The 24,695-nt window shown below is 47.7% G+C and overlaps 1 protein-coding gene across 2 annotated transcripts in view; it reads right to left on the minus strand.

The window, feature by feature from the left end:
• The window catches only part of LOC123595397 (A-kinase anchor protein 17B-like), a 29,538-nt gene extending 6,032 nt beyond the window's left edge, over window positions 1-23,506 (minus strand). Inside the window, exons 1-5 of one of the 2 annotated variants that reach the window (XM_045473111.1) lie at window positions 23,133-23,506; window positions 19,461-19,526; window positions 4,833-5,601; window positions 3,209-3,339; window positions 804-1,038 (exon numbers count right to left, since the gene is read on the minus strand). In XM_045473111.1, the coding sequence (XP_045329067.1) occupies window positions 804-1,038; window positions 3,209-3,339; window positions 4,833-5,585 (1,119 nt within the window). In that variant the 5' untranslated portion in view covers window positions 5,586-5,601; window positions 19,461-19,526; window positions 23,133-23,506. The remainder of the gene's footprint in view (window positions 1-803; window positions 1,039-3,208; window positions 3,340-4,832; window positions 5,602-19,460; window positions 19,527-23,132) is intronic. The other variant, XM_045473112.1, reaches the window with a different exon arrangement.
• Window positions 23,507-24,695: the final 1,189 nt, after the last annotated feature.

Consider the following 24,695-nt stretch of genomic DNA (forward strand, 5'->3'; position numbering starts at 1 on the left):
CACCGAGGAGCCTGCTTTGGATCCTCTGTCTCCCTCTCTCTCGGCTCCTCCCCTGCTCTCCCTCTCTCTCTCTTGCTCTTTCTCTCTCTCAAATAAAATAAAATAAAATAAAATAAAATAAAATAAAAACACTGAATATGCATTTTTAAATTAATAATTTGGGAACCTTTCTGACCTTCACTCCAGGATATCTGTGGAGCCTGGTTATCTTTAGGAGGTCAGTAAAGTGGGGCAAAACCCAAAAACAACAACAACAACAACAACAACAACAGCAAAACCCAAAACTCCAAAACGGAAACTCTCCAAACAAAACAATTGCTCTGTGATGTGAGAAATTCCTTAGCAAATAGTTTAAGACTAGACTAACATGAGCCTGCTACCCTAAGGTCTCTGTTCAAGGTTCTTCCTTCCCATCCAAACCTGTTGCAGATGAATGGACAAGTTAATGGAAGGCTACCCACCTAACACCCCTTCCCTCGCCCTGGCGCCTTCCGTTATATCCATGAGAAACTCAGAGAAGATACACTAGCTATAGGGCTCTGGGTCAGACCATCCTGGAGTTCGGGAACACACAGTGTGCCAGACGGTAAGGGTGAGATACAAGTGCTTTGGACAATTTGGGTACCTCTTTCGCAAATCCACAACTGGGCTACTGGAGATCAGCCTATTGAAAACGAATCCCAAGGAAGGCAAAGAGTCTTCCATGGAGTCGATTTGAAACAGGCCACTGCTTCAGTGTAGAAGTGTGCCTCAGAAAGATCAGTACCTACCAAAAGTGACGGCTGATCAAGAAAGAGCCTTACTGCAATTTTCCTCAAGAGGACGCGTAGCAACCGAAGGGCCTCCCCCCTCCTCTGAGCCAGCAGGCACTTCCTCTCCTCCCACTCTTCCCAAGAGTCGGGCTCACGCGCAGCTTCAGCTTTGGCTGGCTCCTTCTGTTTCCTTTGCCGGTGTCTGTCTCTTTCCTTCAGGGCTCGCCGCCTGACCCTGGCCCTCCTCCTCTTTTCCTGGGCTCTCCTCTCCTCCTCTTTTCTTTTCCTGGACAATGATGAAGATTCAGTCATTCAGAAGGTATTTATTAGGCATTTGCTCTCCTTCCAGCTCCCTCCCCACTGCCCGGGGAGGATGGATCATTTAGGTTTCCAGGAATCACTCAGTGCGAACCCCAGGGCCTGACACAGACAACTTAGGGAATAAGACACCACGCATGGGGCACGGGGGTGGCTCAGTCAGTTAAGCCTCTGACTCTTGATTCCGGCTCAGGTCATGATCCCATGGTTCGTGAGTTCGAACCCTGCGTCAGGCTCTGGGCTGACAACGCAGAGCCTGCTTGGAATTCCCTCTCCCTCTCTGCCCCTCCCCTGATCTCGCCCTCTCAAAATAAAAAAATAAACTTAAAAAAAAAAAAAAGGCTCTATGTGCATCAGTCAAAACAGAAGGACACAAAATTGAGCTGGTTGGTTAGAAGCATGTACAGGAGAGAGTGTACAAAAGGAAGGCTACAGAATTCAAAGGAGGGGCTTCTAGAAGTCCCCACTTTCTCAAACCACAAGCAGTCCAGCTTGTGGACTCAGCTGTCACAGTGCTGATTTCATTTCTCTTGAGATCAAAACCTTCCGTGGAGTTGACTTCACCTTGGCTTATAAAACAGGGAAGTCAAGGCACTCAGAAAATCTTACGGATGAGAACTGGTACTTAACACAGTACACTATCATAAAAACATACTGGCTTAGAAAAATACAGGCTTTGGGGCACCTGGGTGGCTCAGTCAGTTAAGCGTTGGGCTCTTGATCTCAGCTCAGGTCAGGGCCTCACGGTTCGTGAGTTCAAGCCCCGAGTTGGGCTCTGTGCTGATGGCGTGGAGCCTGCTTGGGATTCTCTCTTCTCTGCCCCTTCCCTGCTTGTGTCCGTTCTCTCTCTCTCTCTCTCTCTCAAAATAAATACATAAACTGAAAAAAAGAAGAAGAAGATGGGCTTTGTTTATAGCTGTTCTCTGAAAAATGAAACTGTTTTGGTTAGGCCCTTATGGAAACGTGGGGAAGGAGAAAGAAGGGACAGTTACCTGAGTGAGGACTTAGCCAAAAGCTGAAGGATTATCTAAACTGCATGTTTTGTCCAGAAATTTGGGGCGATGGTTACCTTGACTGGGCTCAATTTCTGGCCAAGTTTCACAGACATGATCTCAATCAACTCATATTACCCCACCAGTCAAAAAAGTGAAAGGTCCGTGAAGGGGTACTCTTTCTCTCCTTTTTTGAACCGCTATAATTCACATGAAAGACTGCAAGAATAAACATGGAAGTGGAGGGGCCAAGAGGCAAGACTTGTTTGTTTGTTTGTTTTTTTTAATTTTTCAATGTTTATGTTATTTTTGAGACAGAGAGACAACGCGTGAACGGAGGAGGGGTGGAGAGAGAGGGAGACACAGACGCTGAAGCAGGGTCCAGGCTCCAAGCTGTCAACACAGAGCCCAGTGCGGGGCTCAAACTCATGGAACTGTGAGATGATGACCCGAGCCGAAGTCGGACGCTTCACCGACTGAGCCACCCAGGCGCCCCACGTAAGACTTGTTTTGAGAGCCCTGTAGTTCCAGCCCATTTGTACCTTCTTGGCAAATCTTTGGCAATCCAATCGCCCTTTCTAGGCCCAAGTCCCTAATTTCAAGACAAGGAGAAGCTCAAAGAAATAAACATGGGGGCTCCTTAAATTCACCGAAAGACCTTAGGCCAACAGGAAATGGAATGCCAAGAAATACATGCCTTCCTGCCTGTCAGTTGGTTTGACTGCTGAGCATTTTGTGGAAGAAAATCTTTTCCAGTCCTAAAAAGAATTTGTTTTTATTTAAATTGGTAGGCAAGGTAAAATTTGGTAGAGTGGGGGGTAAATTGGTATACTTGTTAATTTGGTGGGCTAGGATTTTCATTATAAAAGCCCCTGATCCTTTCTTTTTTAATCCTTTCTTCCCAGATATCTTCATCTAGCTCATTACTTGTTCTCCCTGAGAACCTTCTTTTTAAGTTTCCTGTTTTCAGTTGTTTGGCCATTTTGGTTTTGTAACAGCACAGTCGGAAGACTATAGGCTTCCACAGAATTTTCCAATCTGCAGCAATTCCTACTGCCCCCCACCTCATTGTCACCTATTCACCCAAAGGGAAGAATCCACTCATCGGAAGTGAAAAACCCTCTTTGTTAAAGTCGGTCTCCTCACCTCGCAGCCTCTTCCTCGTCTCTCCTCTTTTCTTTTTTCCTTTCTTCCTCTAGCTCTTGTAATTTCAGCCTTTCTTGATTTCTCCTCCTTATGGCTCCTTCGCTGAAATGTTTGGTCCTATCAAACATAACCTGCCCACAAACAATGCAGAGCTTCATTAGAAAAGTTTGCCAGCTGGCTGGGTGTGTCCCAGGTCAGCGAGATGGAACGGGTGTGTACATTACCATCCAAAACCCAAGGAGTTCAAAATGCCCTCTCTGCATCCCAGTGTCCAGATGGTTCCGCTGCTTCGTGGTCACCTGCCAAACAGCCCTGTAGAATTTCCTTTGGCAGAACCCTTGAGGAGCTCTAATATAGCTATAGATGGCATCACGGTGTCATTTTGGGCACAGGGTCTGAGGGATGTGAGTATATTACCTCTGGTTTGTTATAGCAATCAACTGAGTTCATGTATTTTTTTTTAATCATCAGAGACAAAAATAGTCAAAAAATGGGGGGGGGGGGAGCAGAGGGGGCGGGGAGCGAAGAGGCAAGAAAACTGACCTAATGGGATACAGACATCGGACTGTAGTGATTATTAAGCTACTTAGCAAATCTCAAAATAAAGTGAAAGTCAGATCGAGGCACTACAAACAAATTTGCTCGAAAAATAAAAGGAGACGGAAATAGCCCTTTAAATATACACAAGAATGATAAACACCAAATTCACAATCATGGCTATCTTTGAGGGGAGGAAGGGGAATGGGGTCTCATCTCACTGGTGATGTTTTCTTTTGTAAGCCGGGCAATGGGTACATGGGTGGTCACCATGGTACGTGTTATATCTTTTGTCTGGCTGAATAGCTCCTAATTTAAAAAGATATATTTTAGGGGTGCCCGGGTGGCTCAGTTGGTTGAACGTCTGACTCTTCTTGATTTTGGTCATGATCAAAGGGTTGTGGGATCAAGCCTCAGGTTGGACTCTGCGCTGAGTGTAGAGCCTGCTTAAGATATTCTCTCTCTCTCTCTCTCTCTCTCTCTCTCTCTCCCCCCCCTCCCTCCCCCCCTCCCCCCCCCCCCCCCCCGCCCCTCTCCCCCACTTGCACGCACTCTCTCTAAGAAGATGGCCAAGCATTCAGACATCGATGAGGTGGCATGACTGGACAGACAGGATGATCTTGAAAGGAAAGCATCCAAGCTCGTTGAGGTTACGTTCCAACAATTTACCTGACAGACATCCTGAAAATGTAAGCTGTTGCCCCAAGAGGACAGAGGGAGTAAACCGCTCTCCTGTGGTTTCAAACTGCATGTATCCCTCTCTCTCAGCAACTCGTCAAATAGAACAGGCATACGAGACAGTTCCATAAGGGCCAGAGGAATTCTTCAGTGCCCTGGAGAAGTTAGGGCAGAACCCCGGATAATAACAAAACCCCAGCCAGCAGCATGCCTGCTAGCAGAGCATGTTCAAATCCGGATTATTTTTATTCCTAAACATCCATTTATTAGTGACAACACAAATCTCCACATTAGCTGTCAATCAGAGCCTGGTGGGGTCTAAGGAAATTTATTCTAGATGCTTCCTTCCAGCTTTTGCTCAGGACCACCTGGACAGTGGGGAATGAAAGAAATTCTGGCTCCTTCTTACCTTGATGTTACAGGCCAGAGCTTTCCCATCATCTCCTTTGAGCATTAGCTTCATACCTCGAAGGGACTCCATGGCTTTTACAAAGTCCGTCGACTCCTGGTACTGTATAAAGGCCTCAAACGTCTGCAAGCCGAAGCCGAAACCCCCGAAGTTCCCACCAGTCGTCACTTCTCGGTAGGGGTCTAGCATAGGGATATCCACATTCTTGATCTTCCCAAAGCTTTCAAAGACCACCCGGAGGATCTCTTCACAGGGCTTCTCCCCGCTGGAACCTTTAGGTGCAAACCATTTGCAGGGCAAGCCTTCAAAATATATAGAGTCGGGGCTCTTATCCTGGTCCTGCTCTTCAGCCCCATCACTCGATGAGGCCTCCTTCTCCCTGGGGAAGCGCTCCCACTCTCCCTGGGCGTCCGTAGCCACCACTTTTAAGTCTGTTTTCAAACCGTTTAGCTTGATGATCTTTCCATGTAACTTTGCCTTCAAGATCTGAACCAGACTTCGCGTTTCGGCCTCCCCCTCGAACCGGATGAAGTCCTTGGTACTCTTAGAGAGCCGGACTGTGGTGAACTGATCGGGGCAAATTAGGCTCTTAAGCTGGTCGAGAACTTCCCAGTTGGAGAAGGGTCTCATGGGTTCTGAGCTCTCTGGGAGCAACACATTGATCATCAGTTTTGCTATGGGCTTGAGGTAGAGGTGCTGAGCTGCACAGAGCTCTGTGGCCTCAGAGTTATCATACACCACGGTGACCGTCATGGTAGCCCCCGGAAACCTTAGAGGGTGAGAGAGAACATTTTCATACAGATGGAGCAAAACACGGATTTGGACTTCGAAGGCTGCTAGCATTCCCGGACTTCAGTTCAACTGATAGGGGAAAGCGCACTTGGGGGAGAATGAAGACAATAGCTCGCATTCGCTTAATGTGTTTTAGGGGTTTCAAAGTTTCCGTATACAGTTGGCCCTTGAACAGGACGGGGGTGAGGGGCACCAACCCCCCTCACCCTCATGCAGTTGAAAAGCCACGCATAATTTTGGCTGCCCCCAAACCCAACTACTAATCGCCTACTGTTAACCAGAGCCTGACCGACAACAGAAACAATCGAGGGACACATATTTTGCATGTTATATGGATGATATACTGTATTCTCACAATGAAGTAAGCTAGAGGAAAGAAAATGTTCTTAAGGAAATCAGAAGGAAGGAAAAAAACGGGGGCGCCTGGCTGGCTCAGACAGTGGAGCATGCAACTCTCGATCCCGGGGTTCTGAGTTTGAGCACCGCATTGGGTGTAGAGGTTACTTTAAAAAAAAGAAGAAGAAGAAGAAGGGGCGCCTGGGTGGCTCGGTCGGTTAAGTGTCTGACTTCGGCTCGGGTCATGATCTCACGGTTCATGAGTTCGAGCCCCACGCTGGGCTTTGTGCTGACAGTGAGGAGCCTGCTTGGGATTCTCTCTCTCTCTCTCTCTCTCTCTCTCTCTCTGCCCCTCCCCCACTTGCGCACTCTCTCTCTTTCTCTCTGAGTGAATAAATAAACTTAAAAAAAAAAGAAGAAAAGGGGCGCCTGGGTGGCTCCGTCGGTTAAGCGTCCGACTTCGGCTCAGGTCATGATCTCACAGTCTGTGAGTTCGAGCCCCGCATCAGGCTCTGAGCTGAGCGCTCGGAGCCTGGAGCCTGCTTCCGATTCTGTGTCTCCCTCTTTCTCTGTCCCTCCCCCGCTCACGCTCTGTCTCTCTCCCTCTCTCAAAAATAAACATTAAAAAAAAAAAAAAGAAAAGAAAATCATAAGGAAAAATACATTTATGGTACTGTACTGTATTGATCGCAAAGAAATCCGTGTATAAATGGACCCGCACAGTTCAAACCTGTGTTGTTCAAGGGCCAACTGTACTGTGTTTCAGTTTCCTTCACTGAAAAATTGAGACTCTAGGATTTCTGAGAGGATTCAATGAGCAAGTACATGTGAAAGCTTAAGAATAGTGCCCGGCACAGAGGAAGTTCTCAATAAACACAAGCTATGACGATTCTTTATTTGTGGCAAAAGTGTTATTTTATCTCATTTGATTCACGAAGCAACCTATAAGAATTTTCAGGCCTGTTTTACAGATAGGGAAATTCAGACGGATTCAGAAAAATTCAGTGACTTGCCCACACATTGAGACCCCAAGATTCCAAATCTCCAATCTATTGCATGATTGATCTCAAAGGTCAAATCCCAGAAAAACTGGCTGGGGGCACTACAGAAACGAGGCAAGGGTAAAACACCCATAGCGCATTCGGGAACACGCACCTGATTTAGCATCCTTGGTCCAGGTTGGTTTCTAGGTCTTACGTGGACATATCCACTCGTATGCTCCCAGTCTATTGACATGAACTAAACTGAACTCTAAGTTCAAATGCAGAAGAACCATCCTCTTCTAATGAATGACCAAGTGAATTTGCCCTTGACCTAAAAAATCCCCCAAACATGAGTGCCTGCTGGCATTTCCTATTAACAAACTCTTTTAAGCTGCCCAAGGTGCCCCAAGATTACAAATACTGGGAATCAAGGATTTCTGCTCCTATTTGCTGACTTCAAATAGCACTTTCCAATAAAGGAGTTTTTTCTAAAGTGGATATATCCAGAGTCTATAAAACCTGAGTTTCTCATGTTTTATGTCAACTTCCAATGTCAACTTCTGAGAGGTTTAGACTCAAGCATACATGGCCAGATGATAGAAATTCTAACACAAAATCCACTACTAAATCTTGGTTAACTTTGTAGGTACATAATTCTTTAATAACTGTCCATAAAGGACAGTCCAAGTCAATTTCCTTGAGGAGACAAAGTTTGCGTAGACTGTTTTTTTAAAGGCCTCCAAAGGTTATATCTAAGATATTAAGGTTCTTAGAAATTCTTATAATAGCAACACTGAACTGGGGTGTTATGAAAACAAACATGCTCTCTTTCTCCAAAAACATTATCTAAATAGCAAAATGAGGAAAAAAATCCAGTTACTTTGCTGCAACGTGCAACCTAAATGAGAGTCAACACTAAGCTCCTTTAGGGGAGAAAAATTAATGTGATATTCAACTAAGATACACAGAACTCCCAAATTCATCTACAGTCAATAGGTATTTGTTTACACAACCTAACTCAAAGCAACAGCTTTTAAAAAACCTTCCAGAAAAAATACACACAGAGTAGTTAACCACTTCAAAGCGATCAGGTTTGTCATGCTCTCCCCGTTTATTCCAGTGACAAGCCTTTGTTTTAAACATTTCAGAATGCTTCCTTTTGGATTGATTTCAAAGTCTGGGTTACATTCTTTTAAATAGCCTTGACGGGGGTCAATTTTGAAATTCTTTTATCATGGATTTGATATTTAGAAATTATCAAAAATTACCTAGAATCAAGAACGTTGACTAAAATGGTTGACTATAAGAAACAAACTGATTTTCTTAATTGGCTTATAACCGCCTCCCCCCAAAAAAGGAGATTCTAATAAAGGCTCTGATTCTTGCTTTTTTAATTCGTGGGTACATCGTTGGAATGAGCGTAGAGCTTTGAAAGATGACAACTTTGAAGGACAACATTCATTTGAACGTGGTGGTATAAGAGTTGTGAAAGTAATCTCAAGTTTCCACCCAGCCCCGTATCTACACTCTGCGATGTGACTTTGAGTTACTGCTATCAAGAGACAGAGTCGGGGCGCTTGGGTGTCTCGGTTGGTTAAGCGTCTGACTCTTGATTTCGGAAGACGTCCTAGACCAGCCAGCCCCCAGCCAACCCACCAACTGACCACTGACACGTGAGCAAGTACAACAGTCCTGCCAACCTATAGACTTGTGAGAAACAATAAATCCCTGTTGTTCAAGCCACTAAGTTTGGGGATGGTTTGTTACACAACAATAGCTAACTGATACACATATCGAACTCTTAATTCGTTTCAAGATGTACAATTACAAGGGCACCTGGGTGGCTCAGTCGGTTAAGCGTACGTCTTCAGCTCAGGTCATGATCTTGTGATTTGTATAAGTTCAAGCCCCGCGTCGGGCTCTGTGCCGACGGCTCGGAGCCTAGAGGCTGCTTCGGATTCTGTGTCTCCCTCTCTCTCTCTCTCTGCCCCTCCCCTGCTCGCGCTCTGTCTCTCTCTCTCTCTCTCTCTCTCTCTCTCTCTCTCAACACTAAATAGATACACAATTCCATTTAATAGTCTTTACACAAACGAATAAAAAGTTATAAAAGCCAATTCCTGGGAGAGTTTGGGGAAGAAAAAAACAGGCATCTTCATATCTTGCTAGAGACCATGGAAATCATCTTTTTCTAGAATAATTTAGCCAGACAAACCAAGAATCATAAAAACTCTCATCTCCTTTATCAAGTAACCTGCTCTAGAAACTTATCCTAGAGAAATAATTTAAAATAAGAAAAAAGCATGGGCGTCTGGCTGGCTCAGCTGGTAGAGCATGCAACTCTTGATCTCAGGGTCATGAGTTCAAGCCCCACGTTGGCCAGGGAGCCTACTTTAAAAAACAAAATCAAACCTGCTCAAAGCCACTTATTACAGTGTCATTTGGATATAATTTTGTCCAAATTATGTATGCACAGGAATAAAGTCCAGAAATTGAGTTATGATTTTTTTTTGGAAAAGTAGTTTTTAATGACACATTTACTGATTTAATCAAACTTTTAATAGATGCATTTTTAGTCACTTGTTTAAAATTATGACCAGTATAAATAGATCTTATTTAAAAATTTCTTCTACTTAAATTCACAAAGACGACTAAAAATCATCACCGTTTTGAGATTTAACATATGCCTCACACCCCTCACAAGGATGATTTCTACATAACAAAACAAATTTCTATACTTTACCCACATCTCTCCACTTTCTTGAAGTGTAAAAAAAAAAAAAAAAAAAAAAGGCTCTTATCAAGTTTGGAGAGAAATGAGCCAAATACCATTTTAAAGTGTTTGATGAACTGTGTTTTTGACAGTTTTCAAAAAACTGGCTATCGCTTCCGTCTCACACTGAAGCAAAAATTAGCAGTAAATTCTACAGCAGAAGCCATAAACTCAGATGACTACAGCCAACAGCAAGACGGTCTCAGTGAACAAAGTAAACTGAGCAGAGACTGAGGAACGGGCCAGTCTCAAAGGGCAAGTCCTCCTCAGCTCCAGCTGCAATGAGGGAAGAAGGGCCAGGATCGGCCAGAATGCCCGTGTTTTCCAGAAGCACCAGAAATCCAGGTCCTCACGTGAAATCTGATTTTCAGATGTTGGCAATCAATTGAAACGATTTAAAAGCAGCGCAGAGTACAAATAAACACATCTACAGGACTCTCTGGCGTGCTAGTCCTTGACCTCTCTGCTCTAGAGTATTGTTCTCAGCTCCTTCTCCAGGGATAAGACTCTACACCTGGATTAGGAAGCACCTAAGCTATTTTCTGACCTTCCCAAGATTGGTCTTAAAAACACAAACAAACAAACAATAATGACCCCCTTTAAAGTTCCCAACGCAGGCCCCCCCCCCCCCGAGTCAGAGGAGCACGTGACTCTTGATCTCGGGGTGGTGGGTTCAAGCCCCAGGCCGGGTGTACAGATGACTTAAATAAATAAATAAACTTTTAAAAAATAAAATAAAATCCCCACGGCCAACTCCTGGCTCCCCCAAATAGTAACAATAATGAATTAGACAGTTGTCCTCATATCTTTCCCTGTTGTTCGTGGGCTTTAAAATTAAATGTTCATGAATATTTCATCTTAAAATACTCTCCCAGAATAGGGAGCTAATTTTCCAATCTTAATTTTTAAAAATACTGAGGCATATGTCAGTTCATAATGAAGTTCATAATGAAGTTCATAAGTCCACTGAGGCACTAGATTTTTTTTTTTTCTTTTTTTTTTTTTTGGTATTGTTGCCAGGTTCCATTTTCTTCTTGAAGCTGCTAAGGGATGGAAGCTGCCACTTTCTCATCTGTCTTGGAGACCATGTGATTTCTTGTCTATTTCCCTTTGGGTTATTGTTCCACTCTACCGCATAGCCCTTTGGCTAACCAAGGACTTCCTTCTTTATAAAATTTCAGTGGCTCGGGGCGCCTGGGTGGCGCAGTCGGTTAAGCGTCCGACTTCAGCCAGGTCACGATCTCGCGGTCCGTGAGTTCGAGCCCCGCGTCGGGCTCTGGGCTGATGGCTCAGAGCCTGGAGCCTGTTTCCGATTCTGTGTCTCCCTCTCTCTCTGCCCCTCCCCCGTTCATGCTCTGTCTCTCTCTATCCCAAAAATAAATAAACGTTGAAAAAAAAAATTAAAAAAAAATAAAATAAAATTTCAGTGGCTCTTGACAGTCTCCCGACTGTACATCAGTGAACACAACTATTCACACAACTATTCACATCAGTGTACACAACTATTCACTGTGCCTTGGGTTTTCCCTGAACTTTTGGTTGTGCCTTTGGGTTTTTTTTTTTTTTTTTCTATACGCAATATTCTTCAGCAAATAAATCATGTTTAAAATGGCAGGTGTAGGGGCGCCTGGGTGGCCCTGTCCGTTAAGCATCTGACTCCCGATTTCGGCTCAGGTCATGATCTCACAGTTGATGAGATCGAGACGGCGTCAGGCTCTGGGCTGACAGGGCTAACCTGCTTGGGATTCTCTCTCTCCCTCTCTCTCTGCCCCTCCCTGACTCCATGCGCACACACTCTCTCTCTCGTTCTCTCTCTCTCTCAAAATAAATAAACAAACAGTTAACTCTCTCTCACAATAAATGAATAAACTTTAAAAGAAAAGGGGGGGGGGTGCCTGGGTGGCTTAGCAGTTAGGCATCCAACTCTTGGTTTCAGCTCAGGCCATGATCTCACGATTCCATGAGTTCAAGCCCCGCATTGGGGTCCCACTGATGGTGTAGAGCCTGCTGGGGATTTTTCTCTCCCTCTCTCTCTGACTCTCTCTCTTTCTCTCAAAATAAATCAATAAACATTAAAAAAAACAAACATTTTTAAAAAATAAATAAAATGACAGGTGTAGATGAGCTCCTCTGGGAATGAGAAAACATAGAACCAATCCCCATGGAAAATTAACATTTAGAAGTCAGCATGAGGAGGAGGGCTCCGCAAGAAGAGAGAAGAAGCTGGGGCGCCTGGGTGGCTTGGTCGGTTAAGTGTCCGACTTCAGCTCAGGTCATGATCTCACGGTTGTGAGTTCGAGCCCCGTGTCGGGCTCTGTGTTGACAGCTCAGAGCCTGGAGCCTGTTTCAGATTCTGTGTCTCCCTCTCTCTCTGCCCCTCCCCTGTTCATGCTCTGTCTACCTCTGTCTCAAAAATAAATAAACGTTAAAAAAAATTAAAAAAAAAAAAAAAGAAGAAGACAGAAGAAGCAGCCAGACATGTAGAAGTGTTTCAAGAAGGAGGATTAGTCAGTGATGTTGACTACTCCTAAGAGGTCAAGTAAGGTACTGGGGCACCTGAGTGGCTCAGTCGGTTAAGCATCCGGCTTTGGCTCAGGTCATGATCTCACGGTTTGTGAGTTCAAGCCCCGCATCGGGCTCCATGCTGACAGCTCAGAGCCTGGAGGCTGCTTTGGATTCTGTGTCTCCCTCTCTCTCTGCTCCTCCCCCGTTCATGCTCTGTCTCTCTCTCAAAATAAATAAACATTAAAAAAAAATTTTAAAGAGGTCAAGTAAGGGGAGAATAGAGAAGTGGCCACTATAAATGTTTTTAAGATTTTATTCTTAAGTAATCTCTACACCCAACGTGGGACTTGAACTCACAACCCCAAGATCAAGAGTCACATTCTCTACCAACAAAGCCAGCCAGGCACCCCAAAAAAGTGTCCACTGAATTTGGCAGCATTAGAGGCTGTTGGTGATCTTAGCAAGCATGGTCTTGGGGACTGTTGAGGGCAAAATCCAGATTGTATTAAGTTGAAGAGTTTAAAAGAAGTAGAGAAACAGAGATGGTGTGTAGATTAGGATTTTAAGAAATGGAGCAGGGGGGCCTGGCTGGCTCAGTCAGTAGAGCATGTGACTCTTGATCTTGGGTCATGACTTCAAGCCCCACACTGGGCGTACAGCTGAAGAAGGAGGAAAGGAAGAGGAGGAGGAGGAGGAGGAGGAGGAGGAGGAGGAGGAGGAGGAGAAATGGAGCAGTATCTGGAGAATATTATAGGGTCAGCTGAGGCTTTACGGATCAAGGGATATAATGTATGAGAAAGTGATTTGGAAATTGTAACTTGCCACATATGGGTAAAGAGAAATCCAGAAAGAAGATGGCTAAGGACACAACCCAGGGGGACACCCTCATTTAGAGAATGGAGTGAAAAAGACCTACTGAATCAGAATTTCAGGGCGTGATGCCAAGAATTTGAATGGTCTTAAGCTCATGCTGTATTGTTTGGAAATGTTTCGTTTACGAAGAACCTCACCATAACTGATAGAACCATTCCTCTTGTGGAGGGTCTGGGTTATTTTCACCTTGTTTCTATTGTGGATAATGCCTTTATAGTATACAGTATAGGGATAAGATTGTGGGTTCTAGAGCCACACTGCCCGGGTTTACATCCCAACTCTCACCACTTACTAGCTGTAATTTTGGGCAAACTGTGTAAGCCATCCATATGTCAGTCTGCTCAATTTAGTATAAGTATCACCACAGTGTATCATTTCATTGATGTAAGGACTAAATGAGCAATTGTAAAGCGCTTAAAAACGGGGCCTGGCACACAGTAAACACTTAATAAACACGGGCTATTATTGTTAATATGTACCTTTGTGAATCTAGAGTCAAACTTCTGTTGAACTATTTCCCCAGGATAAAATTTCAGGTTGGGATTACTGCATATGTGGAACCTGAGAAACAAAGCAAAGAAAGGAAAAAGGAGACAAACAAAAAACCAGACTCTTAAACACAGAGAACAAACTGAGGGTTGCCGGAGGGGCGGCAGGTGGGGGGATAGGCGACATAGATAATGGGGACTGACAGTGTACTTATGGTGATGAGCACCGAGCAGTGTATGGAATTATTGGATCATTTTATTGCACACCTGAAACTAATATAACACTGTATGTTAACTACGCATCAATAAAAAGGGATGACAAAACAATAATAAAAAGACTGAGGCATGGAGAATATGGTCAATAAGATGGTAATAGCACTCTTTGGTGACAGATGGTGACCACACTTATCGTGGTGCGCACTGAGTAATGTATAAAGTCATTGAGTCATTATGTTGTACACCTGAAATTAATACAACACTCTATGTCAATTATACTTCCGTTAAAAACGTGTCTAAAAAAACATATATCGGGGCGCCTGGGTGGCTCAGTTGATTGACTAACTGCAGCTCAGGTCATGATCTAGCAGTTCAAGAGTTCGAGCCCCACATCAGACTCACTGCAGTCAGCGCAGAGCCTGCTTCGGATCTTCTGTCCCCCTGTTTCTCTGCTTCTCCCTCCCTGCTCTCTCTCTCTCTCAAAAATAAATAAACATTGGGGCACCTGGGTGGCTCAGTCAGTTAAGTGTCAGACTCTTGATTTCGGCTCAGGTCATGAGCTCACAGTTTGTGAGATCAAGCTCCTATCTGCTGACAGCACAGAGCCTGCTTGGGATTCTCTCTCTCTCTCTCTCTCTCTCTCTCTCTCTCTCCCTCTCTCTCTCTCTCTCTCCGCCCTTCTCCCCTCTCAAAAATAAATAAATAAAAGCAACACTTTTTGTTTTGCTTCGTTGAAGGATTTCATTTTCAAGCAATCTCCACACCCAACATGGGACTTGAACCCACAACCCCCCAAGATCAAGAGTCACATGCTCGGCCAACCAAGCCAGCCAGGCCCCCCTAAAAGCAACACTTCTGAGACCACCTATTCCTTAACAGCTTTGCAGAGGCAAACGAGAGCTCCTCCAACCTTAAAATTGTAGTCATTCAACAATGTTTACACAGCGTGCATTCCAGCAGTATCTTGTGTATACAGCTTTACCAAGGCATTTCACTCAACATGCTCCCAATGCCAGGACATTTCTAGCAGATTCTCAGAGAAAAAGATTGCTCTCTCTAGTCATCTGTCCGCCTCTTTTTCCTTGCCTCTATACCCAGCGGCAAAGCTGACCAAATCGCAGTAGCATAAGAGAACGGACAAAAGAAGCCAGTCTTGAGATGCTCTCACAAGTGTAAAATGGTTGTTTTAACCAGCAGTGAAAATCCCAGAGATTCTGCATCCAAGGTCCCTCTAATACCTTCCTTCATCTCAGAAGATACTTAGAGAGATTCCTCGGCTACATCTCAGGGCTCTCAGATCAAAAGTATAACTTTACAACTTTAAAAACATTTGAATCATAAGCATAAGTGTCCATCATTCATTCTCTCTCGCTTTTACTCACACTCATAAATATTTGCTATCGGAGTGCCAGCAAAGCCATTTCAACGAGGCATGTTTTTAAAAACAGTGGGGAAAAAAATAGGACCATCTGCACAACTCCATATCCTCTTTCAAAGTAGTTCTTTGCTGCCTTTCTTTTTTCTCCAGGCCTTTGAACCTTAAAGTTAGTCATTTTGAAAGCATTTAAGATGTATAAAATTGTATCAACATATTTATAGGCAGTGGGGCAGCCGAGATGCATATGGATCAAAGCAACCTAGCCAATTTCCAGGCTCCTGGCTAGTACACAGTCCCAGTGAGCCTTGACCAAATAGAAATATTCCCTGGCTCTCCAGCCAAGAGGTCATGGATAAATATTCACGTGTTTTGACACATCATTAACCCAAACAGCAATTTTAAAACTGAGGCTGACCATATGCTCTGATCTTGAAAAAACTAAAAGTCACATAATTAAAATGAGTGGCAGTCAGTGTTGCAATAACAGGAATAGAGCCAAGATAGGACGCACAGAATGACCAAATTTCCAAATCGAGATGGTCCTAGAGGGCTTATTGGGGCACTGGGGGCTTTTGGAACAGACAAAAAGGGACTTTTGGAGAGCCATAGCCATTCAGCAATGATACATTAGTGGCCATACCGGAGTCCTGCTGAGGGAGAATCTCTTCTGCCAGCACTCAAAGAAAATCTGTTCTAAGGTATAGGAGGAAAATTGTTTTATTCTGTAAGCTTCAGGTGTACAACATTGTAATTTGACATGTGTATGCACTACAAAGCGATCACTCCCAAAAGTCTAATTACCATGCAACACCCTACAACTGACCCCCTTTACCCCTTTTGCTCAACCCCCATCTCCTTTCCCCTGTGGTAACCACTGATCTGTTCTCTGTGTCTATGGATTTGTTTTTGCTTTTGTTTTGTTTGCCTGTTTGCATACGGTTTGGTTTTTAGATTCTACATATGAGTGAAATCATATGCTATTTGTCTTTCTCCTTCTGACTTATTTCACTGAGCATAATACCCTCAAGGTCCATCCACGTTGTCGTAAATGGCAAGATCTCATTTTTTATGGCTGAGTACTATCCCATTGTGTGTGTGTGTGTGTGTGTGTGTGTGTGCGCGCGCGCGCGCGCGCATATACATATCTCCCACATCATCTTTATCCATTCATCTTTAATGGACAGTTAGGTTGTTTCCTATCTTGGCTATTGTAAACGATGCTGCAATAAATACAGAAGGGCCTGTCTTTTCAAATTAGTGTTTTCATATTCTTCAGATAAATATCCATGGCAGACTAGCTGGATCATATGGCAGTTCTAGTCTTAATTTTTTTGTCCCTACTTCAAGAGGTCATACTAATGCGTCCTTTGTCTGATAATGTTTGTAAAAGCAAAGTGTTTCTAAAGCCACTAAAAAAAATTAACCCAAAGAAAGACTTGTAGCAGGCCTTTCCATGCAAATGGATTTACATAACTCTATATATTGGTGAGGACAGGAGCAAGGGAGCTTTTTTGGGGTGTGGGGAGGGGGGAGCTATTTTTTTTTTAAATAAGCACACAGCAGTGAGCAGAGCCAGCTGACCAGTCCTTTGGTCTTTTGCCCCCTTCTCAGCACCAGAAACATTCTTGAATGCCCCTCTCCAGACGCTTCCAGCCAGGAACACAACTTTGTATCTTGGATTAATTTACCATAGTGCTACTACAGTAGACTTCTTGCTTTCTCCTCTTGTGACACAATAAAAGCGACCAGGGATCTAAAGCAATGCGGCTGAGTAGCTTTCTTTTTGTCTCACTCACTGAACAGTCAGAACGTTATCCGTGGGCAATGCGTTTCACGAAGGCACCTGAGTTTTACTTCTCAGTTTTACCTTCACTGCCTGAAAATTACCAGCAAAATCCCTGCCCGCAAGTCGCCACCTACCGGGGAAAAGCAACCTCTCCGCGAGCCGGTGCCTGGTACAACTAAGCGGTTTCTCAAAGCAGCAGTATTTCCCAACCGTTTGAAAATCCCAAGGCAAACTTATTTGCATACGAGCCCCATGAAGAGGATATTGCCCAATACCTTACGGCGAAAATGTGATCAAGGAAGGAAAGACTGGAGAAGCCACAATGCATGTGAACTCTTCATGGCAGCCTGCCGTGTCGTGGCATCTTGACCACAGAACACTGCCAGGGAGAAAGAATTGTGAAGTCAAAAGAGGATGGAATGGTTTGAAAAACATAAGACAGCAGTAGATTTACGACTTTCAGCATAAACAGCGAAAACAGGTGTCGAGGTGGTCAACACGTTGCTCATTTTTCGTGCCTACAGCCAATTTCTGTACAAATTCCATATAGAGAGAAACCCTACACAAGTGCTGCAAAGACTGAGTATATATTTGGTAAGCTAGTCCCCTTCTCTAGGGATTCGCACTTTCCAATGAATCGTTTTTATTATTATTATTGAAAGAGCACTACACGCGGGCGTCTGGGTGGCTCAGTCGGTTGACAGTCCGACTCTTGATTTCCGCTCCGGTCATGATCCCAGGGTCGTGGGATCGAGCCCCGCGTCAATCTCTGTGCTGTGTGGAGCCTGGTAAAAATTCTCTCTCTCTCTCTCTCTCTCTCTCTCTCTCTCTCTCTCTCTCTCCCCCTCCCTCCCTCCGCCCCTCTCCCTGGCTCATCCTCTCTCTCTCTCTCTCTCTCTCCCCCTCCCTCCCTCCGCCCCTCTCCCTGGCTCATCCTCTCTCTCTCTTCTCTCTCTCTCTCTCTCCCCCTCCCTCCCTCCGCCCCTCTCCCTGGCTCATCCTCTCTCTCTCTCTCTCTCTAAAAGAAAAAAAAGAGAAAGAGCACTACCCTTCCCAAAGGAGCACCACTACCACTCTATCTTTGTGCACATTTTTTAACAAATTATTTCCTCAAAATGTGTTCCCATGTCAAGGGGCAGGAGTGAGCTTATAGGGCTCATGACAGATTGGCAAATTGTTCTTGTGAAGGATTAGGACAATTTATCAGGACCGTAGCCATATTAAGGTGCCCGAGTCCCTCGTAGGCTTGCTGACGCTGGATCGTTACCATTTTTATTTCTGCTGCCTTTAGTGGTAGGTAATGGCAACTTGAAGTGGCTTGAATTCGCATCTCATTTTTCTTAAATTAAATAAAAAGTAAAGGTTGGCTTCAGCTTACACTGACGTTCAACAGCCTATTCAACGTCTCCAAGCTGAAGGTTTCATTCGCATCCCCAGCTAACAAGTGCAACAGATCTCTTCATTTCCATGCCCCCCCAACTGCCCCCCACCTCAAACTTGACCCCCCACCCCACCCAGCGAGTCCCATCGTCCTAAACACAGCCACCCACCTCCCAGGAGCTCAGGCTCAAAACCAGGACCTGTCCCTCCCTCCCGCTCACGTTCAACCCTTCAGCAAGTCCTTCTGATCCCACCTTTACCACGTTCCAAGGCCACCTCCGTCACCGCTGCTGCTCCCCGGGTCCAAGCCAGCGCCATCTGGAACCTGGATGACTGCCACAGCCTCCCAACCAGTCTCTCCTTGTCATCCTTGCCCCATAGAGTCTATGCTAAGTGCCGGTCAAAACGATTTTTTTTTAAACCTCGAGTCAGATTGTGTCACTCTGTTTAAAACCCTCCAGTGACTTTTCATCATGCTCTGAACAAAATTCAAACTGCTTACCCTCAAAACCCAGCCCCTGCCCACCCGGCTCAACACACTGTGTGCCCCTCCTCCCCTGCTGCCCTTGTTCTCTCTCCATCCAGCCTTCTTACCGTTCCTCACAGATCCAAGTTCACTCCACAGGGCCTTTGCACTTGCGGTTCCCTCTGGCTGAAGTGCTCTCTCCCCTAACATTTTCTCATGGCTGGCTTCTTCTCATTTCTCACATTTGGCTCAAATGCCACCTCCTCAGAGAAGCCTTCCCAGAACACTATCTTAAATAGCACAGCTCCCCCCGCCCCCTGTCATGTTGAAGCATAGCACCCCATCTTATTTTCAGCGTGACACTGAAATGCTCGATTATCATGTACGTTTGTTGACATGGTTTTTATCTGCCCCGCCCCCAGCCCTAGTCTGGAAGTTCCACGAGGGCAGGCACCGGCCTCTGTCTGGGTCACCAGTTTATCTTCAGAGCCTAGAATGGTGCCTGGCACGTCGCGGGAACTTCAGAGTGCTAAACCTTAACCTAGGAAAACCTAAAGAGGAACAGTGAGATGCTGAAAAGCAGGCCCGTGTGCCCCGTCAGGCTCTCAGAGCTATCAGTGAGCGGATGTCGTCGAGATCAACCCAGTGTACCTACCCAGTGACGATTCCGTTTGAGACACTTTGGGGGCTACAGCAAGAAGTCGCCCTCGAAGATCAGAGTCTAGAGAGAAAAAGGAATGAAGACAATTAGCTGGAAGCCGAGGAAGAAAACGGTGAGTGATGAAGCAGAGGATATTTCTGGGACACCGAGAAGCAGAAAGGGTTCGAACAGCCTTTCGCTTGAAATGAGTGTTCGAATTCCTGGGGATACGCATCCAGGGGGTTTTGAACGTCCCGGTAACTGCTCCCTTCAAGAGTGTTGGGACACGCGTAGGAACAGCCGGTTGTTGTTGTCACAGGGGCTGGCACAGGGAAGGGCACTGCTGCCATGTGGCAATCTGGGAGTCAGGGGGGCTAGACGTCCTGCGGTGCCTGGACAGACCGACACAAGGGAGAACGCTCCACCCCAAATGGCAAGGCAGAAATGGCTCGCACCTATCCATCCAGAACACATGGAGTGCCTTCGGGGACTTCTCGATTAATGGTTTTTTGGTTTTTTTTTTTTTTTTTTTTTTTTTGAAGGATGAAGGAGAACGGCAAGGCCAGCCCAAATGCCTCTTTGGGTCCCTAGCACAGCGGGATTCAAAACCCCAGCCCAGGGGCGCCTGGGTGGCGCAGTCAGTTAAGCGTCCGACTTCAGCCAGGTCACGATCTCGCGGTCCGTGAGCTCGAGCCCCGCGTCGGGCTCTGGGCTGATGGCTCAGAGCCTGGAGCCTGTTTCCGATTCTGTGTCTCCCTCTCTCTCTGCCCCTCCCCTGTTCATGCTCTGTCTCTCTCTGTCCCAAAAATAAATAAACGTTGAAAAAAAAAAAAAAGAAATCGTTCAGTTTTTATCTTTTTAAAAAGTTTTAAATTTTACTTAAATCCAAGCTAGTTAACATATAGTGTCATAATGCTTTGGGGAGTGGAATTTAGTGATTCATCACTTACTGTAACACCCAGTGCCCACCCCAACAGGTGCCCTCCTTGATGCCCATCCCCCATTTAGCCCATCCCCCCCCCCACCTCCCCACCAGCAACCCTCAGCTTGTTCTCTGTATTTAAGAGTCTCTTATGGTTTGCTTCGCTCTGTTTTTATCTTATTTTTCCTTCCTTTCCCCTATGTTCATCTGTTTTGTTTCTTAAATTCCACAACTGAGTGAAATCCCATGATATTTCTTTCTCTGACTGACTGATTTCCCTTAGCATCATACCCTCTAGTTCCACCTTTCTTTTTCTTTTTAAGTAATCTCTACCCACAACGTGGGGCTCGAACTCACAACCCCGAGATCAAGAGTCACATGCCCCCACCGACTGAGCCAGCCAGGTGCCTCAAGATCTTTTGGTTTTTCACTGTCGACCCCTAATTCAATGGCTTTTTAAAATATCGTGCAGGCTGAAGCACACCCATCTAAGGCTGACCCAGGGACGGCCCTTGACTCATGGAAAGCCCATGACTCACCACAGGAGCTAAGATGGCCTCTGCAGGCCCCCTCCCCCCAGTGTTATTCCCCCTCAAATCAGTGCCATTCATTCTCTGATATGTATGCTAGCTGGGATTCCCTGGGCACCGGGGCCAGCAGGCTTATTCCACTGTCACTTTTCTCTGTGCTTAACAGGAGTCGGGGTAAAAACCCCTTCATGCAATTTACTCCATGCCTCCAGTGACTCCGTGCTTTGAGAGACACCCCCCCCCCCCGCCCAAAAAAGCAGGGCACAGAAAAATGTGACTCCTGGAACGCCATATTCTTTAAAAAGCAACCAAGGGGCGCCTGGGTGGCGCAGTCGGTTAAGCGTCCGACTTCAGCCAGGTCACGATCTCGCGGTCCGTGAGTTCGAGCCCCGCGTCAGGCTCTGGGCTGATGGCTCAGAGCCTGGAGCCTGTTTTCCGATTCTGTGTCTCCCTCTCTCTCTGCCCCTCCCCCGTTCATGCTCTGTCTCTCTCTGTCCCAAAAATAAATAAAGGTTGAAAAAAAAAATTAGAAAAAGCAACCAAAAGGGGGCGCCTGGGTGGCTCAGTCGCTTAAGCGTCCGACTTGGGCTCGGGTCATGATCTCACGGTTTGTGGGTTCGAGCCCCACATCGGGCTCTCTGTTGTCAGCACAGAGCCCGCTTCGGATCCTCTGCCCCCCTGTCTGCCCCTACCCCCCCCCAAAATAAATAAACATTAAAAAAAATAACGTGGGTGGGTACAGGGGCTTCACTTTAAAGTGGGTGGGTTTAGGGGCGCCTGGGTAGCTCAGTTGGTTAAGCCTCGGACTTCGGCTCAGGTCATGATCTCACGGTTTGTCGGTTCGAGCCCCAGCCCCCCACCTTCCCCCAACCCCCATCCTCCCCCACCCCACCCCCATCCCCCTTTGGGCTCTGTGCTGACAGCTCAGAACCTGAAGCGTCCCTCAGATTCTGTCACCCTGTCTCTCTCTGTCCCTCCCCCACTTGTTCTCTCTCTCTCTCTCTCTCTCTCTCTCGGAAATAAATAAATAAATAGCTTTTAAAAAAAAGAAAGGCAACCGAAAAACCAGAACTTGGGGGATCCCAACTAGATTAGCCCAAGGCGGGAATCTCCTCAGCATGAACGCCCCAGCCGCGCCGCCCAAGTTCACGCTAGGTCAACGGCACGAACTTTGAAAGTTACCTCAGAGGCCGGCGGGCAAACGGCCCCAAATGGGCGCCACCCTCAACACCTTTACCCTCAAACGAGAAAAGACCCCGAGAAACCGAGAAAAGACCCCGAGAAACCGAAAAGGCCCCCCAAGGCGACCCGCCCCGGCGCTGGGAGCCGCGCCTCAGGGTCGGCCGCGATCAAAAGTGCTCCGGGAACGGCCGCCTTCCGAAAAATCGGCAAAAAGGGCAGGACGCCTCACGCAAAGCCGAGGGTCCCCAGGGCCGAGGCTACCCCGTCTCCCCCCCGCCCACCCCGCCCCGAGTTCGGGGACGGCAGTTCCTCCCACAGCTTCGGCCTCCCCACCCCGTTTCTTCCCCTCGCCCCGCCCCCCGCCCCCCCTTCCCTGTCCCCCTGCCCCCCCTCACCCCCGCCCCCCCCCCAGTTCCCACCTCGGGACCCGGTGCTTCGGGCCCTGGGAGGGAGTCCGGCTCTCCCAGTCAGACAGGGGAAGGGATTATCCCGCCCGCCGAAGCGACACTCTTGACAAGTCCCTGAAGCCAAAGGGACCCGGTCACCCGCGGGGCCCCGTTAACTGGACGGGGCCGGGCGCGGGGGCGGCAGCGGGGGCAGGAGGGGGGGGGGCGGCCCCGGCCCCCACCTCGAACAGAAGAGGGCACCTTCGGTTCCCAGAAGCGGGAAGCCGCCGCCGGCGTACCCCGGGGGAGCGCCTCGAGTGACCTCTGTCGGAGCAGCGGCCTGAGGGGGCCCCTGAGCGCCCCCTAGTGCGGCGCCGGGGCCCGGCGCGGTCCAGGGAGAAGGGAGAGGACCAGGGGAAGAGCCCAAGCGCATCTCTGGAAAGCCCGACTCTGTGGGGGCAGGTGGGGCGGCCCGGGCCTCCCGCGCCTCCCCTCCGCAATCTCCACCGAGGGTCCTTCGTGGCCCGGCCGAAGCGGTACCAGAGCTTCCCCCCCCCCACCCCACCCCGCCCCCCTCCCCCTCGCCTAGGCCGGGGCGGCCGGCGGGGGCCCGAGAGACGCAGCGGGACGTGGCTGCCTGTCAGCGAGAGCCGCGGAGGGCATTTACCCGGAGCCTGAGGGGCCGCTGCGCCTCCGCTCGGGTCTCCGCTGAGGTAACGGGACCGCCGCCGCCGCCTCTTCCCGGCCGCCGCAGTCGCAACCGCCAACGCTCTCGATCGCTCTCTGCGACTGTGGCCCGCGAGGCCAGCTGTTGAATGGCCGCGTCCAAGCCGGCGACGCACGCGCGCGCCCCGATGCCAACGCCCCGTGCGCCCCCTCGCCCCGCTGCGGCCCTGGCGAGCTCGCGGCGGCTGCTTCCCGACTCCGGGATCCCGGCTCACGGCAGCGGGCTCGCCCACCCGCCCGTCCGTCCGCCGGCTCCCTCCCTCAGCTTGGTGGGCTCTCGCCTAGCCAATTGCCGGCCCTCGCCGGCTCCGCCCCCTGGCTGCGATCCCTCAACTCGCCCTCTGGACCAATAGCAACGATGGGCTAGTCCCGCCCCTTCGAATCCCCCGGGGCCAATCGCCTTCTCCTGAGGACCCGTTCAAGTTAACCCCGCCCCGCTCGTGCGGCGGAGCTGCAGCCAAAGTTGATCCCACTGCGCGGTTGCTCCTGACGATTGAGAGGCTTCGCCCGGGCTCCCCCCACCCCCAACCCCCCCCCACCCCGCGCCAAGTTCAGTGATTTCAAGGCTGCAACTCACCTGGTCTGCCGACCCCCACGCGACCTATTCTGAATAAGCGAATACTTAAAAAGCTAATGAGAGAGGTACCGTTGTCCATCTCATCCCCGAGCAGGGCCGCTGCGAAATGTACACCGTCCTGGCCACAACTCACACATCACAGGGTCAGCAAGAACCTCGAAGGTCATCCGCTGACTCTGTCCCCGCATTGCTGTGTGTCTTGCTTGTGTTTTGTTGTTGTTGTTGTTTGTCCCACGTACAGGGGCTCTGCCCTCCAGGCTGGACAACTTCCAGTGACAAGCACTCACTGGCACCACGGACCGCCACTTGGGTCGCGTGAGACTGAGTGAAACCGGCCCCCTGGTAACTTCTACCCCCTTGAAACCACACAAAGGCAGCTTGGCCCCTCTTCCCACAGGGGTCCAACAATTTGAAGGCAAATCCGGCCCCACAGTTCTTCCAGGCTCTGTTGTTCCAAAGAACGGAGTTCAAGTCTCTCCTTCGAGTTTACGCCAATTCCTTTATAGCTTTCCCAAGTGGAAGGTGGGAAATGAGTCTCTCCGCCCCCCCCCCAACCCCCAACCCCAGGGCACAGACCCTTCTGTATAGAGCAGACCAGGACAGTCACATCCCTTGTCTAGACACTAGATTTTTCTACTCACAGCTCCCTAAGATGGCATTTGCTTTCTTGACAGCTATATCACAGCCAACGAATATTAGATTTACTGTCAACTAACCCCTGGGCTATTTCTCACTGCTGCTGCTATCACAAGGCTCTGTTTTCTACTTGATTAGCTGGTAAATGTCATTGGGTTTTGCTGGGGGTGGGAGGGGAGTGCTAATTTCACTCTTTTCTCTCAGGACCTCTTCACTGGCTCATCCGGTACTTAACATCTCTTCATCTGTCTTGCTACCACCGCCAAGCTCAGGCCCTCATCCTGTGTGCAC

The sequence above is a fragment of the Leopardus geoffroyi genome, chromosome X (assembly GCF_018350155.1).
Source record: "Leopardus geoffroyi isolate Oge1 chromosome X, O.geoffroyi_Oge1_pat1.0, whole genome shotgun sequence".
NCBI lineage: Eukaryota > Metazoa > Chordata > Mammalia > Carnivora > Felidae > Leopardus > Leopardus geoffroyi.